Source organism: Prinia subflava, chromosome 4 (genome assembly GCF_021018805.1).
Source record: "Prinia subflava isolate CZ2003 ecotype Zambia chromosome 4, Cam_Psub_1.2, whole genome shotgun sequence".
Taxonomy (NCBI): domain Eukaryota; kingdom Metazoa; phylum Chordata; class Aves; order Passeriformes; family Cisticolidae; genus Prinia; species Prinia subflava.
This window is the reverse complement of record NC_086250.1, coordinates 45,987,434-46,005,687: the sequence shown is the minus strand read 5'-3', so window position 1 is coordinate 46,005,687 and position 18,254 is coordinate 45,987,434. Positions and strand designations below refer to the sequence as shown.

General features: G+C 36.2%; 1 protein-coding gene across 2 annotated transcripts in view; it reads left to right on the top strand.

The window, feature by feature from the left end:
- PNPLA8 (patatin like phospholipase domain containing 8) overlaps positions 1-17,426 on the top strand; it is a 34,032-nt gene extending 16,606 nt beyond the window's left edge. For both annotated transcript variants that reach the window (XM_063396663.1, XM_063396664.1), the window contains exons 9-10: positions 14,539-14,734; positions 16,576-17,426. In XM_063396663.1, coding sequence (XP_063252733.1) covers positions 14,539-14,734; positions 16,576-16,850 — 471 coding nt within the window. In that variant the 3' untranslated portion in view covers positions 16,851-17,426. The remainder of the gene's footprint in view (positions 1-14,538; positions 14,735-16,575) is intronic.
- The last annotated feature ends 828 nt before the right edge of the window (positions 17,427-18,254 follow it).

Below are 18,254 nucleotides of genomic sequence, written 5' to 3'. Positions count from 1 at the left end.
GTTATACACTTAAGCGTGTTTTATTAGTGCACAATTTCGGTTTATGGCCTACTTTTTAATTCTTTCCATTGATAGCTTATTCAGCTTTACCCTGATTCTGGGCTAGTAAGAAGAGTAGGAGATGCCACAGCAGTAAGACTAAACTCAGAGGACAACTGCAAAAGAAATTCCCTTGAGGATAAAGCAGTGTCTCCTATCAACAGTGCATGCTGTTTTATTGTATTACACTGTCTTGGTGACCCTGATAACTAAAGAACAAAGCAAAATATTTTCTTCAGTAGTTTTTTAACCATAGGGTTTTAGTCCTCTAGTGACTCTGTATTATTCTGTAGTTCTTCAGGTTCACAAAGAATACTTCTTGCAATGCATAGTAATTGAAAGCTATTGGTATTTATTTTAATAAATACCTCATGCAGATCTGTGGCAGAAAATACTACAAAAGATGACTGAACCAGAGACCTTCAATAAAGAGAGCATAGGATTGAATCACTTTAAGTTTAACGAAAGCATCTGTTACATGTATCATATTAATTGATATAACGACATTAGCCTCAAATGCTGGGGAAAAAAGTAGCATATTGTCTTGGTTTGGAAAGACAGGTATCTGTCAGGGAAAACTGATTCTTGGAATGGAGAATGTAAAACCTCCTCCCTCCAAATTACTACAGTTTTGCAATTAGGAGCTTTCAGGCAAAAATATGGGAATAAGAATAACAGTTCTTTACTAGGAATATTAAAAAATACGAATTCAGTAATACAAAAAAGAAAAGGCAAGCAAACAAAAGTCCTAGAAAGTCCTGACAGAGTCAGGAATACAACCTGACACTCTGTCAGCCAGGGTGTTGGAAGCAGTCCAGATAACTCCTCCTGGAGTGACAGATGTGGTTCCGTTGGAGTAGAGATGATCCTGTAGACAGGATTCAGTGGTGGTGGTGAGATGAGTCTGGCCTTCCTCTGAGAATCCATTGGAATAGAGGATGCCTGGGGTCCCTGTGTCCCCATTTTTATCTGGGTAGGGAATGGTTGGCTCCTCCCCACTGGGTGGAGCATTCACAATGGGATGATGTAATGTGTCATGTCATTGGTGAGCCTTAATGGCCCATTAACAGAAGATATCCCCCAGAGGATGGACAAAGTTGATGAAAGAGATAAGAAACACTGCCCCACCTGTTTTTAACAGATGGTCTATTATCAGAAGGCATTTGCTCCCCTCCCCCCTGGAGCTACAAGAGATAAATAAAAACAAAAGAAACCATCTCCCAACTTCTTTCTACAGATGAGATAGAATACACTTTTTTTTGGTTACATAACTCAAGACATATATTTAGAGTAATAAGATGTAACTGGATCACATGCAGAATTTCTGATGCTATCCATTGGAAGACTTTGTAATGTCCTTAGCATTCTGATGTGCTTGATTAGTGAAATTTAAAGGCTTACAGATAAATGAGTATGAGATGAAATAGAGAAAAATTCATGAACTTAAGAGGTGGTAAAAAGAAGCATTGGTACAAACAGCTAGAATTTCATCTGAAAAAAGCATATTTCCATATTTTGATTCAACATTTTTAAGATGAATAATTCAGCTTCGTAAAAATTAATGCTGAAAAGGTAGGGCTCCCAAGGAGAGTAAAGTTCAAGAGATTCTGAAATTTCTTTCATTTTATTGTTTCACCGTTTTGTCTAGGACACTCTTTCCCCTCCCTTCCTTATCTGACTGCCCCCCACAACCTTCCCAGTATGGTAGATCTTGTTATCCTGAAATCATTTTAATCAACTACTATCTGAAATAAGCAAATAAAATTTTGATGGGTTTTTAAACCTAAAAGTGGAGTAACACATCAGATTCCAAGCCAAAGCACTGCTTGAAATCCTGAAATGTGTTCATCTTCCATCTGGACAAGCAAAATTGGGAAGAGAGCTGCTTTAGCCTTGGGAGCTGTTCCAAGCTGCTCCTTAACTGATTGAATGGGTCAGGGTTAATCTATGTGAAGAAGTTTTCTTTCGCTTCTCACTTTCCGTGAATTGAAAGTACTTGGAAACTGATCTGTGCTTTTACATGAAATGAATGAACAACATGATTTTATAACTTTTACACAGTGCCCTACACAATTCTTTGTCTTAACATAGTTTCTGAATCGCCAGACTTGTGTGAAATGCAGTAAGGCTGGTACTTATTTCATCTATGTTCATTTTCAAGTCCAGTTTACAGGACTAGAGAATGTATATTTCGTGTTAATAGAAATCAGATCCAGTATTTTCAGACACATGGGGCTGGAATGAAGTCTACTTGCTCCAGGGTCTTTGGACAAAGCCCTTCCATCTAATCTTACAAACCCTGTTTCCCAAGTTCAGCATTCTTCTCTATTTAATGTATTATAATTACTAGAAAGCAAGGGCTTAGGATGCAATTCACTTTGTCAGCCATAAAGAACTAAATATGTTCTCAGTACTTAAACAGTTCATTGTAGTAGAACTAGATGCTAAATTTTTGTATTGAAACTTTTTCATATAATCTGAAAAATATCTCTTCTCCCCAGCCAGGAATGTTTAAACACTTGGATTCTTATAGAAACCACCTTTCATGTCTGACATGCTTTTCTTTCCCCAGATTACACTTTGCTTACCATATCTCTATTTCCTAGATTATCTGCTTTGTATGGGGGGTACTTGGATGTCCAGGTAGCAAGTTACTATATGGCAAATGCTCTGTAACTGTCTTCATGCAGCTCTCTAGAGATTATAAATCCATTGCACACTCTGAAGCAACCTCGAATTGCCTTGTTTTAACCCTGGGTTAGCCTTTGTGCATATAGCAGACTGTTACCCTTATTTTCCTGGGAGTTAGTGGTACCTCATTGGAAAAGATATTCAAAAGTTTTATCTCTTCTGAAATAGCCAAGAGGAATTGAAAGAAATGCATATGCGTAAATACATTTTAGAATAGAATCCTAAATGCAGTCATATTCTTTCTTAAAATAGCTTTCTTATTAAAATATGTTAATATTGGTAACTCTTTGTTCTTACAGTTCATATCATAAATATGGGAATAGTAGATTCGTGTTAAGCATTTTTATTCTGAAAATGCACTGCAAGTGTAATTTTAAGTTCCTTAGTCAGTAGCATATATGTAATGTATAGGGAAAATATTGGTCTTTTCTGTATGTACACTGGCTAACAGATTGAACTGCTTTTGAACTACATGAATAAATGAAGCATAACATTGTTAGACATTTTTGATAGTAATGGGATTTTTGAAAAGTGCATCAGTACAGTGTGCATCAAGTGTAAATAATAATTTATGCCAAAGGCTTCAAAATTGTAGTGTAGTGTCAGAAGGATGGTCTTAAGAATTTTTTCATTGATTGGGAACTTCCATTAATCACCCTAATCTGTTTTCTGAACTGTGCTAGTTTCTTACTAGTTTATATATAACCTGCTTCTGAAGTGTTGATATTTCTAAGCAATTCAAAGAACAGAGGTATCCAAAAAATAGATGAAAATACAGACTAAGTACAGACTAAGTACAGTTCCTAGCTTTGAAGTTTGAGACTCCTTAGGAATTATATAGAGACCAGGTTCTGTATTGGTTTATCAGTCAGTTGAACATTTAAATCTGAATGAGAAATACTCTGGCAGTTCATCTGACTGAAGACTCTTCAAAGATGTGAAAATACTTATTTTGATAATGGAAATGATTGGATATTTTTAGGGTCATCCTGCATATTCATGGCTTATGTTATTTGGCTTTTGCTGGAATCAGAGTCCTGTCACAAACTGCGTGAAGTAGCTGAATGACAGTTATGTGTAGGGTTGAGAAGAACTCTTAAAATTTGTATGTACGATTCTAGATGTCTATGGTGCAGTCACGCCTGAACTTAACTACTGGCTTTGACTCACTTTTCTGTAACTGTAGAGTTACATGTGCATGTGTATTTGTGTACACACATGTATGCCCTTTCACTGGAAACATTTCAGTTTGATTTCCTTTACTATCTCAGTGTAAAGTATGCTTATTTTTTTAATGAGGTAATAAATTAGTTTTACAGTTTTTTTGATGTCATTGTTTAGAAAGAGGTTTCTAGGTGCCTGAACACTTCCTTGTGCTGCAGGTGAGCTGATGACATGGTTTGTTAAATTTCTGCAAGAAGCTGTCAGTTGTTGCAAACAGCAATATTTGCATTCAGGTCAATCATGCCATGCTATCTGGTTCTGCGCTGTCAAGTAGGAAAAAACAGTGCAGCTGTTGCTAGATGAGGGGAGTAGGATTAATATTCTTTGTGGTTCAAAAGAGGAACACATGAACATTCAAAAGGATTTAATCCCTGTAACATGCTTCTCCAGGAACCCTGCAAGTCAAGAGACCAAGTCATGATGTTACATTATATAGAAGCTGTATTGCCACCCACATGTCAGTACCTTTATTTTAAAATGTATTTTTGAAGAAATAAGGCTCTTAACCTCTGCCCAGTCTTAGTCCAGCAAGTGACTTTTTTTCCTCTCTACTTTCCCACAGTGGGGTGTTATTTCTTATAGCTATTATTTTTCTTTTTTTTTTTCCTTTTTTTCCCCAATAGAGAAACATTTGAGGTGCTCAGTAATGTCAGTTCAGTAGACAGTAAAGTATCCTGAGGAAATGATTAATAAATTAATTAAAAGAGCAATTTAAAATGTGAGAAAATCATTATGCACACTTCATTTAATAGCTTTTACAGTAAAAACTGAATTCATCCCACAGGATTAATTCAAGGGGCAGCAGGGATTGTGTAGTGACGGTGGTAAATTCAACAAAGACACAGATTTTTCTCGAATAAAATATGCCAAATTTAATACAAAGGACTTGATCACCTCTTTCTTGATAGCTTCCAATGATTCCATTGTTGTATTACAGTTCCATTTATTATAGTGCTGATGTTAGCATAAGATTGTTCAAATAATTGTGTTTTCTTTGAGCAAGATCATATAGTAAAGCAGTTAAATTGGCACCTAGTCTGTTAGTGGAGTTTTAATAATGCAAGTGTAACAGGATGTGTGATGAGAATACAATCTAAAAATAAAAAATGTATGTAGTAAAATAAAGTGATATAACTAAAATTTCAAATTGCACCTTCACTGGAAAAAGATAATTCATGGTTTCTACATTTCCAAACTTGCCCTTTCCTTTTATTAGGTAATAAATCTGTAAAGGCAATTCATCTTTGTAGCTTGTTACAGGAGAGGCCTTCAAAAGTGGTTCACTTAGTGCATCCTACCCTAATTGGTTTTACATGGTAGCTTTTAAAATTAGATTCAAGGGTGCTTCCCAGGCTCTAAGAAGACATAGAATATAGGTCACATTGAAGTTCTTTTCATTCTTAGGATATGCCACAGTGATCAGTATGCACCAGAGCTTATGCAGACTGAGGTTTAATAGGTGTATCTTGTTCTCACAATGATAGAAACAACTCTTTCTTTGTTTCTCTGTCTAGTTGTTGCCACACACGTTTGCCTACAGCCCTCAAGGCAGTGTTGCTTACTGTTTAAGGAAAAGGGAATTTACTGGAACATGTAAGCTACATGGATATCTGTGTTTCTCTGTTATGGATTCTATAGGTTTGGATAGCAGCTCTGAAGGTGGATGTGCACTGTGCAGCCTTTGTGAAATTGCTGTGGTTATGGTACCAGTAGTGTTTTCAGAGCAGACTGCTTGAAAGATTCCCTTCAGGGTCTTGCTAAGTGACGTGTTATTGGCAGATCGGTTTAGTATAATGAAATTTGAGTGTCTGTTGTTTAGGCATTTAATTTGGAAGCATTCTAATTTTTATCTCAATTGCTTCAGAGTGATATTTTCCTAAAGTGTCTTCAGAGTGCTTATTTAAAAGAAGAAACAAAATCTTGCTTTAAAATAAGCTGTATTAACTATTTTTTGCTTAGTCTTCTGAGTCCATGTATCTTCAGTGACACTGTTGACCAGCTAATATTTGCTAATATTTGCTATAAAATAGCAAAGACTTTGTTCAGACCCATGGGTTGGTGTTTTTTTGGGTTTTTTTTTGGTTGGTTGGTTTATTTTGGGGGGCTTTAACTGTACTGTTGAGCTTTGCCTGTGCTTCACAGGTACCGTAGGAGAACCTGAGTTTGGGTCTGAGTCTGGAGTCAGTGTAGGTTCAGCCACGGGCACAGTTTTTTCTTAGATTACACACTGATCTTTGCTTGTAGTATTACAGGCAATCCATCATTTGGGAACCATGGTTAAAATATATACTATTTTTGTGATGTGTGCTGTTGTTAGCTGCAGAATTAATGTAATTACATCTGTCATGCACAACTTATGCTTTTAATGAAATATCTGACAATATATTTTATTGCCAAACAATTCTTTCTTTTATGTTGTCTACTAATATTTAGCAAACTTCTTCAGTACCCTGTAAGCATATATTTTCTGTGTCTGACATAAACCCATAAATTCAGTGATGTCTTCAGAGCAGCTGGTCATTTTCTGTGAATTAATGACTCACTAGGATGAGTTAATAATTCAAGATAACCACCTAACAGTCTACCTCAGCCATGCATTCATTCTAATGAATGTAAAATACATTATTAAATGTTTTGCATGTAAGAGCAATAGTATTGACAATTCTCAGAAGCATTGTGTGTATGCCAATTGTATTATGGTGTTGCTAATTCTTAAGGGGGAAAAATGATAAATGCTGTATGGGAAAACAGTTGAGTTGAAAAGGAAGCTTCTCAGTAAACTTTCAGACATTACTAGATTTTTTTTACTTTGTCATGTGATCTCAGTATAAAGTATCTCCTTAACTGTTGTGGCAGAAGTACAAATATAGCTAATACACTTCCAGAATTTCTTTAACTGTAAAAGAATGAAGTTATGGAAATTTAATATTGGTGTCATTCAATAATATAAATACAAATGCATTTAATTTTCATATTCTGTACAGATGTTTTCTCTAGAATCTTCCCCAGTGCCAGTTCAAGGGAAATCCCTTCTTCACTGCACTGTTTAGAACTATGACAAGTAATTTAAGTGTTCTTGGTCACTATACATTTTAGACAGAGATTTGTTAGAAATGTTGACACCACAATCCATTGCTTGTCAGCAAGATAAAAAAACAGTTCTGCTTCTGTCCTGTTTCATGCTTATAAAATTTTATATATATTGCCAAATAGTTTGTTGAGGAAAATACAGATTTCCTGTCTTCCTGGGAGCTCCTCTTCATCGGTTTCATCTTCAGTAGTACTGTGACCAGTCTGACTGATTACTTCCAAGAGGAGAGCCGTAATTCATGTATATTTCAAACATATTTGTATGTATGTAACAGAACAGCATAATCATGTAGTCTTTGTATTAAAAAGGGTATGTTTGTGCTGAGTGCTATAGGGGGCTAGTTTGTTGTACAGTTAAACCTGAATGCATAGGGTTTTTTTTCACAAAACATAAGTCAAAAACAATAACTTTTTTAGCCCAGTGATGCTTGACAGAGCAAGCCTTAAAGCTTAGGGTACATGTACTGACATTTTCATAACAACACTGGGTGCCCAGAGCAGTGACAGGACTAGGCTGGGATGTGAATCCTGAAGTTATCTGTATTGATAGACCTTACTACCTTAGGTAGTGAATGAATTCTCCCCTTTCTCATTCCCCTCTTCTACTCTGAGGATGTTTGCTGCTACATACATAAATGTATTGACGTGATTTTATAGAATGATTTGGCAAGGCATGATTTACTTACAGAAAATAGAGTAAATGTTTTTATTTATTTTCATGTTTTCTAAGAAGTAACCCCTTATTACTCTGCAGAAACTCCTCAAACTCATAATTTGCAGCAACTAGACTTATGCTTAAGCTTCATATTTATTATATTTGTGTTGACTTTAAGCATAGAATTTAAAAATTACTTTTCAGAAGTCCATTCAGAATCTTAGCCTGTCTTGTCCCGTGATAGCTTTGTACTAATTCTGTCTCTGCTTTTTCACAAAGACAATGAAAGTAAGCAACAGAGCAAGTCTGTAAGAGTGAACTAAAATGCAAAGCATGTCTGCATAGGCAGTGAGGTGAAGTGGTTACTATGGAGCCAACAAACTCAGCTTCCAAATATCAGACTTGGCTTTCATACGTTATATATCCTTCATTCAGCGCTAGATTATTTTCTTCAAAAAGTTTAGCATCGTTTAAATGAAACTGTGCAGCACACAAGATGTTATACAGAACAATTACAAGGCTCAGCTTGAGTCTGACAGAATTAGGAAATGCAATGAGAGCCTATGAATGTAGAGAATGTTCTTGTGAGAAACAACTGCTCTCCCATGGTAAAGTATGGTATAATTTTTGAATTTTCAAAGTATTGACTATTTTCAAAGTATTGACCTAAGTATGTCACTGGTGACTTCATGCCCATTCACCATAATTATTTAGATAGGACAAGATTTTCAGAAAGTCCTGTGCTACCAGGTTCCCAAGTGCTCTGGAACACTTTCTTTGAGACTTCCCAGTCTATTTTCCTTCTGACTGTAGAATTTGCACCCATCTGTTTCACAGCGTTTAACCAGGCCTTTCTTTACCTCTAGAACTGTGCAAGCAGGGTTTCTCCATCAGAGTATTTATTGGAGCATTTGTTTACAAAAGGTGCATTTTTCCTCTTTTAAATAATTTAGGATCTCTAAGTCAAGTCAAAGGGGAGCCGTGCCGTGACCATTTTGCAACTTTCAAAACCCTGATCGAAAATACTAGCTACAGCTTTAGACTCTTTGTTACCATCAGCAAGCCCTAAAAATATGGATATTGTTGCATTAAGGAATTTTTGTGGAAAAGTCTGTCTGAAAAAAATAAATTGGCTTCATCTGGGAATAAGAGATTTAATAAAACAGAACAACTGAATGTTTACCACCTGAAAGCCTTTCACAAAAGACTGAAAACAATGTCCTAGTCCCTGAACTCACGGCTTTGCTATCACTAGCAAATTTGGGGTTGTATTATTAAGTTCCATTTTAATATTAACATGTCTGATTACTTCCACTATTTTTAATTTAGAAATATCTAAATTTTATTTAGAAATTTTTAGAAAGCCATATTTTCCTACTGCTTGATGACATTGGGAGAGTTAATGCCCCCTTTTCTAGTATCTCCTTGCATTAGCATTCCTACTCCATCGCTTTGTGTTTGGTGTACTGCCAGCAAATTAGGTTGACTCAAGTGTAGAATGGTTTTGCAAAGTTCAGCAGATGAAGCAGTGTCTGGCACTTGCCACTGCACTGAGTGTAGCAGTAAAGAAGGGAAGGGGTGACTTGTGTGTTTGAGAAGTGAAAAAGAGAGTTTGCGATTGGGTTGAGATCTAGCTAAATGAGAAGAGAGGGTGAAATGTAGGCAAAGCCAGATAATCCAAGAATGGAAGTACAGAAAGAAAAAGGGATCTGCCCTGGCTGTTTGCCCAGCACTGAGTCCTGAGTCAAAACTTGGGCCAGTTCCACCTGTTGTGGATATAGGTCAACAGTTTAGTCATTTGAAGAGTTCCTGGACGTTACCCTTTCCGTTAAAGAATGCCAGGTGTGAATCATAGGCTCATTTATGTTGAAAAAAACTTACAAAATCCAACCATTAACATAATGACCAAACCACCACTAAACTATGTCTCTTAAGCACCACATCTGAATGTCTTCTAAATACTTCCAGGGAAGGTGACTCCACCACTTATGTCTTCAGTATGCTTTAATGTTTTATGGTGAAGACATTTTTCTTAAATGTTCAGCTGAAACCTTTCCTGGCACTATAAATTTTGCATTTTTCACAAGACTGAGACTGGACTGACAAAATTCAATTTCTAAGAAGAATGGATTTTGAATTGTAATTTTGTTTTACAGCTAAAATTACATGCATCTGTGATTCATGCAGTATTTCTTTAAATAGAGTAGAACCTTAAGAAAATTGGAGGAGGAGAGGGCCTCAGGTTCTCTGTTCAAAACAGGCTAAACCTCAAAGTTGGGTTGCTCAAGACTTTGCCCAGCTTAGTTTTGAATATACCCAAGTATGGAGATTGCACAGCTTCTCTGGCTCTTATTCTGTACTTTTTGAAAAACCTGGGTGTTTCTTTTTTAGATAGTGAAGCACTGTGATTAGCTTCCTCCTTGGCTTTCTCTTTTTCACAGGGTAAGCAAACCTAGTTCCCTGCATCTCTTCTCATATGTTATGTGCTTCAGGCCCAAACTGTCTTAGTAGTTCTTTACTGTATGTGTTCCAGTACTTCAGTGCTTTGTAACTGGATGTCCAAAGCTGTACAAAGTATCTATCTATCCCCAGTATGGCCTTGTGTGTACTGAATAAAAGGGGGTAATCACTTGATCTACTGATTTTGCTTTCAGAGCCAGTGTATGTTGATAATGTAGTAATTTATTGAATATTCTGTTCATATAGCCCCTCTTTTTCTTTGTGCACACAGGCAGTACCATTCCCTAGGGTCATAGCTAACAATATAGAGGAAAGGAGGGACACAGTGAAGACATTCCATCTGTCAAAAAGGAACTGATAATAAGAATTGAAAAGGTTTAGGGCTGCACATAAAGTTAGCAATGCTTTGTAGAATTTGAACTGTAGCTTGAAGCTTATAGTATAAGTTAAAATATCACTTTATATCAACAAGAATTTTGCACCATCATATGTGGTATAAAGATCCTTATTTTGTTTGCATTATTTTGTTTTGAGACAAACAGGGATTGATGTTGCATCTCTGTAGCGGAAGATGAGATAAACTAGCCTTGTTTACTTATACTTGTTTAATTGCACAGAAGTTCAGAGTGGCAAGAAAACTCATGGAAACTAGCATGGATGAGAAACCCTGTTGTTAGCTACCAAGACATTCCATACTACTGGCAAGCGTTCAGTATTTATGTTCATTGCATTTTGGTTAATGTATTTTTATAAATATATTTTAAAAGCTGAATGCTTCCAATAAAATGTTTTAATTAGTAAGTTGTAAGTAATTTAGATGAGTTTATATAGTATTTTATAGCTATAGAATAAGTTCAACAGAATCAGAAAAAAATTTAAGACAGCAGATTTAGCAGCTCTCCAAAACAAGGATCAGTGAAGTTTCTTGTGATCGCTTGTGAAGATGTCTTGTGATCTTATGTACAAAACTGCAGTCTCGATCACTTGGGAATTCTGTTCCTGTGTCTCAAGGGCAAGCATGGAGAAGGATATGTCATTATTTCTTAAAATTAATTTTAAAACATTTAGATCTGGCTTTCATATTTCTGTATTTCAAGTTCAGTAGACTTACTGGGATGGGCTTTTTTCATGTTTTATGAAGTTAGAGGAACTATTCAGAATCAGAAGGGTTAGTTTCTGTTCTTTAATTTTCAGAATGGAAAATTCTTTGTTGTTTATATTTTCTTAGAATGCATATAAATGGGAAATTGTAACAATTTTAAAAATGGTGAAAATACTTTTCACAAGAATTTCAGCTGTATGGTTGCTGGAGCTGCAGATTTAAACAAATTACTGCAGTATTTCCTTCACTGAATCCTTGATAGTACAGTTTAACTAATAGCATTATTTACTCCTTTAGTCGTTGATCATTGTAAGCAAAAGCAGTATGATGAACATCAATTTTTTAATAGAGTAATCTTATTTGAAGTATTGATTAAGTCATAGTTACTATCACCCATAATCTCTTTGGAGGAGAAGAAAAAAATGAGTTGCATTTCTTAGTCCTGCTTCTAACTTTCAAAAACTGACATGTCTGTTATCTCTATAAATGCTAGAAATTGTGTCTAAAATCAAAATCATTAGGGATTTACTGTCATTACAATAAATCTGAATTGGAGAATGTTTAAATATGGAAATCATTGCACAAAGCTGTTAGTTACCATCACAAACACATTTGGTATGTGTAGCTATTTTCTGTTCCTTTGATCTTTTGTTCGTCAATAATACAAAAATACTGTAGTATTCTAGTATTATATACCATCAAACTTCTGATAACACTAATTTTCCCATGGTGTAGCAGTCATGTTTAATTTAATTATATTGACAATATCAGTGGAAATTATTTTGTAAGCATGTTTTTAATCTAGGATTTAAAGAAAGAAATAAGCACCACTATGATAATTATTAAGATTTTAGATAAAGATTCATGGGGAATTATATAGAGGACAAAAACATCCTTGTATTTAGTGTTCTAGACTAAACATGAGCAAAGTATAATGGGCACTGAAGAGACCATTCATGTTAGCAGTGTATTTAGTGTTTTGAGCAAGGCGGATGGTATCCAGAAGGGATCAAAGACCTTTTTGTAGATTGAAATGAAAGGTTAATTAAAAGAGAGCAAACTCAAAAAGTTAAGCTCAGTAATCCTGTTTTTACTTATCTAGCACAGCTGTGGTTACAAGGAGTTTCTGTAAAATGTTTTTCATCTCAAACCTTTTTTGTTATAAGCTATTCCTGGGTAGAGTTGCTTTTTGTTATTGTCCTAGTAATGTGATGGTCAGATATGGGATATAGGGAGTTCAGGGAACTTTAGAATATAAGGAGTGCTTGCATTATAACTATTCTAGTAAATACTCTGTTTCTTTTATATTTTACTGGTTTGTGTAGATTCTGAATGGATACAGCTGTATTCATCTCTGCTATTAATAATGTTCTCAAGCTTAAGTTTTTGCCTTTATAACTGCTGATTTTAAGGCACTCCCAACAAAAAAAATCTCTTTTTAATTCAAATTCCAAATTAATCTGTTCCTTAGTTGGAGTGAAGGTCATTTTACTTTCAGGAAGTGCTGAATGTACTTCTTGAGATTGAATGGATCAAAATCTCGTTTTCTAAATGCTTCTCAGACTTACTGTCATTCACACTGATCTTATTAGTCCTGAAGTATTTTATCCCAGGCTCATCAACTACACTTTGAACATGTTGCTAACAAAAGAGGTCTCTCCTCAATTCCGGAGTAGCATTTGTTCCTAGTAGTATTGGGCTGAATTCTGATCTTCAGACAATTTAAAGAAGCCTCATATCCCTAGGGCTGGTCCTCACAGGATTTGTAAAGCCTTTGAGACCTACCTCCTATAACATAGACAAGTTGACAGAGTGTGGGTTAGGTAAATAGATGGTGAGGTGGATACAAACTAGCTGAATGACCAGGCCCAAGTTGGGATCAGTGTCACAAAGTCAAGTTAGAAGCAAGACACTAGAGGTGTACCTAGGGATCAGTTCTGGGGCAAATTCTATTTAATGTCTTTATTAATGACCTGGATGATTGGACAGAGTATACTTGCAGGAATTCCATGGATGATGCAAACATGGGAGGAATGACTGGTACATTAATGGTTGGGCAGCCACTCAAAGGGACCTCAACAGACTGAAGAATTCTCATGAAGCGGCAAAAGGCAAAGCCCTGCATATGTGGAGAAATAGCCTCAGTACAATGAGTCGTAAAGCAGCGAAGGACCTTGAGGTGCTGGTGGACAACAAGCTCAACATGAGTGATGCCCACTTGCAGTAAAAAGGGCTAATAGTATCCTGGGCTGCATCAACAACAGTGCTGCCAGTGGTCATGGGGAGTGGTCCTTCCTCTCTGCACAGCTGAGGCCACATCTGGAGTGCTGTCTCCAGTTTCCCAGTACAAGAGACAGGAGCCTGTTGGAGTTAGTCCAGTTCAGGGCCACAATGATGGTTAAGGGACTCCGCCATGAGGAGAGACTGAGTCAGCTGAGAATATTCAGCCAAGAGAAGGGAAGGCTCAAGGAGGGGATTTTGCCCATGTGTACCAATCAAGAATGGGAGGGAAAGAAGATGAGGAAGCTGTGGTCTTCCCAGTAATGCCCACTGGTAGGACAGGAGATAATGGTGTAAATGAAAACATGAAATTTCATCTGAACACAGGAAAAATATTTTGCTCTGAGGGTGGTCAAACACTGTAACAGGTTGCCCACAGGGGTTTTGGAGTCTCCATTTGTGGAAATACTCAAAGCCCAACTGCACATGGCCTTGGGCAGCATTCTGTAGCTGACCCTGCTTGAGCAGGGGGTCTGGACCAGATGAGCTCAGTAAGTTCTTTCCAACCTAAATGACTTTACAACTCTTAAATCAAGGCTGTAGCATCCTGTGTGATGACTGTGCTTACAAAGTAAGATTTGGTTTTGTTACAGAAAATTTCCTTGTAATATCACTAATAAGCATTTAGAGGAACAGATTTTTGATTAAGAAATTGTCAATATGCATATCTATCTTACTGAAAAGGTCTTCAAAAAATGCCATCATAACTTCATATTCCAGTGAATGCTGCTGCTTCAGCCTGGCGTTTCTATATAATGTGGCAGAAGCAAACACAAGCCCCAGCAGGTGCTCTAACAGTGCCTAGGAGGCCAAGCTAGGCAGCTGCTGCATCGCACAAACAGATTCAATTCAATTTCACAAAAGTTGGAAATTAATGCTTATTGGTTTAATTGGATTTGTATGTTAGGGCTATGCTGGTTTAATTCATAGTTGCTGCTTCTTTTATGACCATATGTTATGTATAGTACCAATATTTGTATTTCTTCTTAATTTACAGGATGGAGGTCTGCTCCTAAATAATCCTTCTGCGCTGGCAGTTCATGAGTGCAAGTGTCTCTGGCCGAATGTTCCATTGCAGTGTCTGATTTCGCTGGGCACCGGTCGGTACGAAAGTGAGGTAAAGACCAATGTCACACACACCAGTCTGAAAGCCAAACTGACAAACGTTATCAACAGTGCAACTGATACAGAAGGTTGGTGTCCTAAGATACACTTGTTCTGTGACTGTCTTCAATTTTATTTATGTTTCTTAGAATTACAGCTCCAATTCAGAGAACAATCTTGAAACCTTTTGTCTTTCCCTTCTCTCTCCCAGCCCCATGAAACTAATTGAAGCATGTCTCTTTGTAACTCACTGGGTATAGTTTTAGTACCAGTACTATGTGTTTTCTGGAGGATAAATCTTTTTACCTGAGCTTTAGGATAAAAGGCATATTCAGGAGTTCACTTAAAAATCTTATTTTCTTATATTTTATTTGTTCTTCCCATGACACAGAAATGCTTAGTAGTTATTATAGAAGATTGATTTTCAGCTTCAGAAAAAGTATTTAATTTCTGATCTTCTTTATATATGCTTTTATACCTCTACTTTTCCAAGGACTATACTGTATCTGCCAGTGCTGATGACTTCCCATTGCTATCAGGAAGAGCCAAGCATCTGTTTTCTAAAATTCTCATTCCTACATAGAAATACACTGGAACTCTGTCACTAGCAGTTTATGTCTCTTTTATTTTTATAAACAGGAAATATTGATACACAGATAATTTCCCCCTCCCATTACAAAGCAACCTGATACTGCAAAAAGCCAGGGAATAAGAAATTCTTTTATGGTCTAGATCCCTTGCTGTATAGTCTCTGTCAGCTGACTGTCATTAGTAGGAAAAAGCTTGATTTTTAGATTGCCTTTTGGGTTTTGCACAGCTGTTAAAAGGCAGTGAGAAGGAGATATGTGCTGTTCATTTTCTATCAGAAAGTTTCATTGCAGCTGAAAAATGAGGCAAGAAATTTGAAGAGAAGAGGAAGAAAGGAAAGTTCATTGTCAAGACCAAAGGAAAAGAAATGTAAAGAGAGGAGAATAGATTTAAGCAAATGGGAACTTAGATTATGAAGGAAAGTAGGGAGAGTATTAAATAGGGCAAGAAAGACTGGATGTGGTGAGACAAGAACAGACATAGCTGAGTAATTTGTAGGAAGAGAGGCCAAGCCAAGAGGATTTCATATTTATAAGAATCTTTTGCTTTGATCTTATCCGTGATATTTTTTCATTTCAAACTTTTTATATGACGATAGTTGTTTAAAAGAATGGAGGAACATGGTAAGAATACAGAGAAGATAGAACGAATGCTGAAGGAAGTGATAGAAATGGAATTTTAAGTGAGCCAACAAAAAGATCTAAAGGGAGAGAGAAACAGGTTATAAAATAAGAACATATAAATGCTTTACATAGTTTTTTATTTTACTAGTTAACTGAAGTCATATAATTGAACTTGAGTATTTTAAATTAAATGCATGTTAAATTCAAGCCTCAAATCTGTAGTAATATATTTTATAAGTTAATAGTTGTAAACAAAATAAAGCTTTAATCCTACATATTTTTACTTTGAGATTGCAGAAGAACATATCTGTTGTTTTCATAATACCTACTCTGTTAGTACCATGTGTCACAAATCACGGATATCCTGAAATGGGAATATGCAAGTTGCATTCCTGCTCTTCAGGATATGTTCTTACTTGTTAAGGAATGGTATGTAATTAAAAAAACTAGATAGCTGCAAAGTCTACTTAATTGTCATACCAGTGAAGTTGTCTTGGAATAAAAGATGAAGCTTTTCCAGAGTAAACTGAGCTACGGGGTCGTTTACAAGTCTTCTAATGAGAAAGGGGTTTCAATGAGGCAGTGGTAGGAGAATGTTTACTCAGCAAAGCAGCACATATTTACTTTTACTGTGTCATTCCAGAGCAGCTGTTGGTCAGAGCACTTGCAAGACTCTCTCATGTGAATTTAACTGTTTTCTTCATTTGTTTTCAATGCAGAAGTTCACACCATGCTGGATGCACTGTTACCTCCAGATACTTATTTCAGATTTAACCCTCTTATGAATGAAGACATACCTCTGGATGAAAGTCGTAAAGAGAAACTCAGTCAGCTGCAGACAGATGGAATTCGTTATTTAGAACGAAATGAAGAAAAACTGAGAAAAGCTGCAAAAATATTAACACAAGAAAAATCAACTTTGCAGAGGCTTCAGGACTGGATAAGATTAAAGGCTGACATGTATGAGGGCTTGCCGTTTCTTTCCAAATTGTGATAAGTAATGCATGAAACATAAATGTAAATCTGTTCCAGAAAATCCATTTGCTACTGTAAAGGAAAAACGTTGATTCAGGGTAAATAAATCTTTGGAAAGACATCAGAATTCTGGAGAAAGCCATTCAGAATGGCTGTTTTGTGCACACTTGTTACAAGGTTTTATGGTGTTAATTAATTCTGAAACTTCATGAATCTCACTGTTGCTCTACTTTAATTTCTGAAACTGAAAATTATGGAAACAATTGTGCAATGCATTTTTGGATGTATGTACTATAATTATGGTGGCAGAAAACTTTTATTTATCAACTACCTGGCTTATTCAAAGTTAACAAAAAAAATTAAATCCTCGTTCACTTAGTGTAGGCAATATACCTGTTAGGCTCTTACGTAGGCAGTGAATTTAATAGAAATGTAATGTCCTTGCAAAAACTCTGCCTGTGTTAATTGCACTTTTACATCTGAAAGATAACATTAAATTTGTTTTTTTATTTTAGTGGATTTTGTACATAACAGTATTGAGTAAAATGTTGGGATTACTATAAATGGCCTATTAAATTATCAACATTAACTGGTATTTTTAGAACTTTCTGCTTAGTGTTTTTGTGGGCATAACTTCAGACTGATTAATTCGTTATTTGAAAGCAATCCCAAGCCCCAGAACTTCACTTCAGCAGGTATTCCAGTTGCAGGATAAAGGAAGTAAAATACTGAAGCAGTTCATATGAATGAGAAAGTTTCTTAGAGAAACTTCAGTTTTGGGTGCCAGACTGGAGGCGTAGTTCTAGTCAAAAAGAAAATGAGAAGTTGAAACATCAAATTATATAAATTTCCTTTTGTCTTCCAACTTATATATGCATTCTCCTGAAATTATGTCAGAGCTGTGAAGTTAAAGTTTAGAACTTACGGCAATCCTACCGCCCATTCCTTTGGGTGTATTTCCTGCATATGCCATGAGTGATGTCGTGAGCTGTGACAACCCAGTGTGTCAAACAGCATTTTCAACAACAGGAAGGTGTGCAAGAGTTCTTCAAAACAGTGCAGTGAAATTTCAGGTAGACACAGCTGCTGTCACATGTTGGCACGTACCTGTTTGTAAGATTGTTTGCCAGGTGCCTGGGTGAGTGTTTGTCTTGTATTAGCTACAGTGCATGAGAATATTTACCAGATATGTGCTTGTGCAGTAGCTAAAGCATCCAGTTTCACCAAAATCTACATTTGTCACCTTGCTGTTTGGAACTGATCACCTGCCATTGCATTATCTACTAAAAATAACATTTATTATGATCGTCACCTTCTGTACTTGTTCTAAAATATTGAAAATATTAGGCTGCAGTTCGGAATAGAACTATGAGGCAGATAGCTGAGATCCTTGGAGGTGCTACATAGTATTCTTGACTGTGCT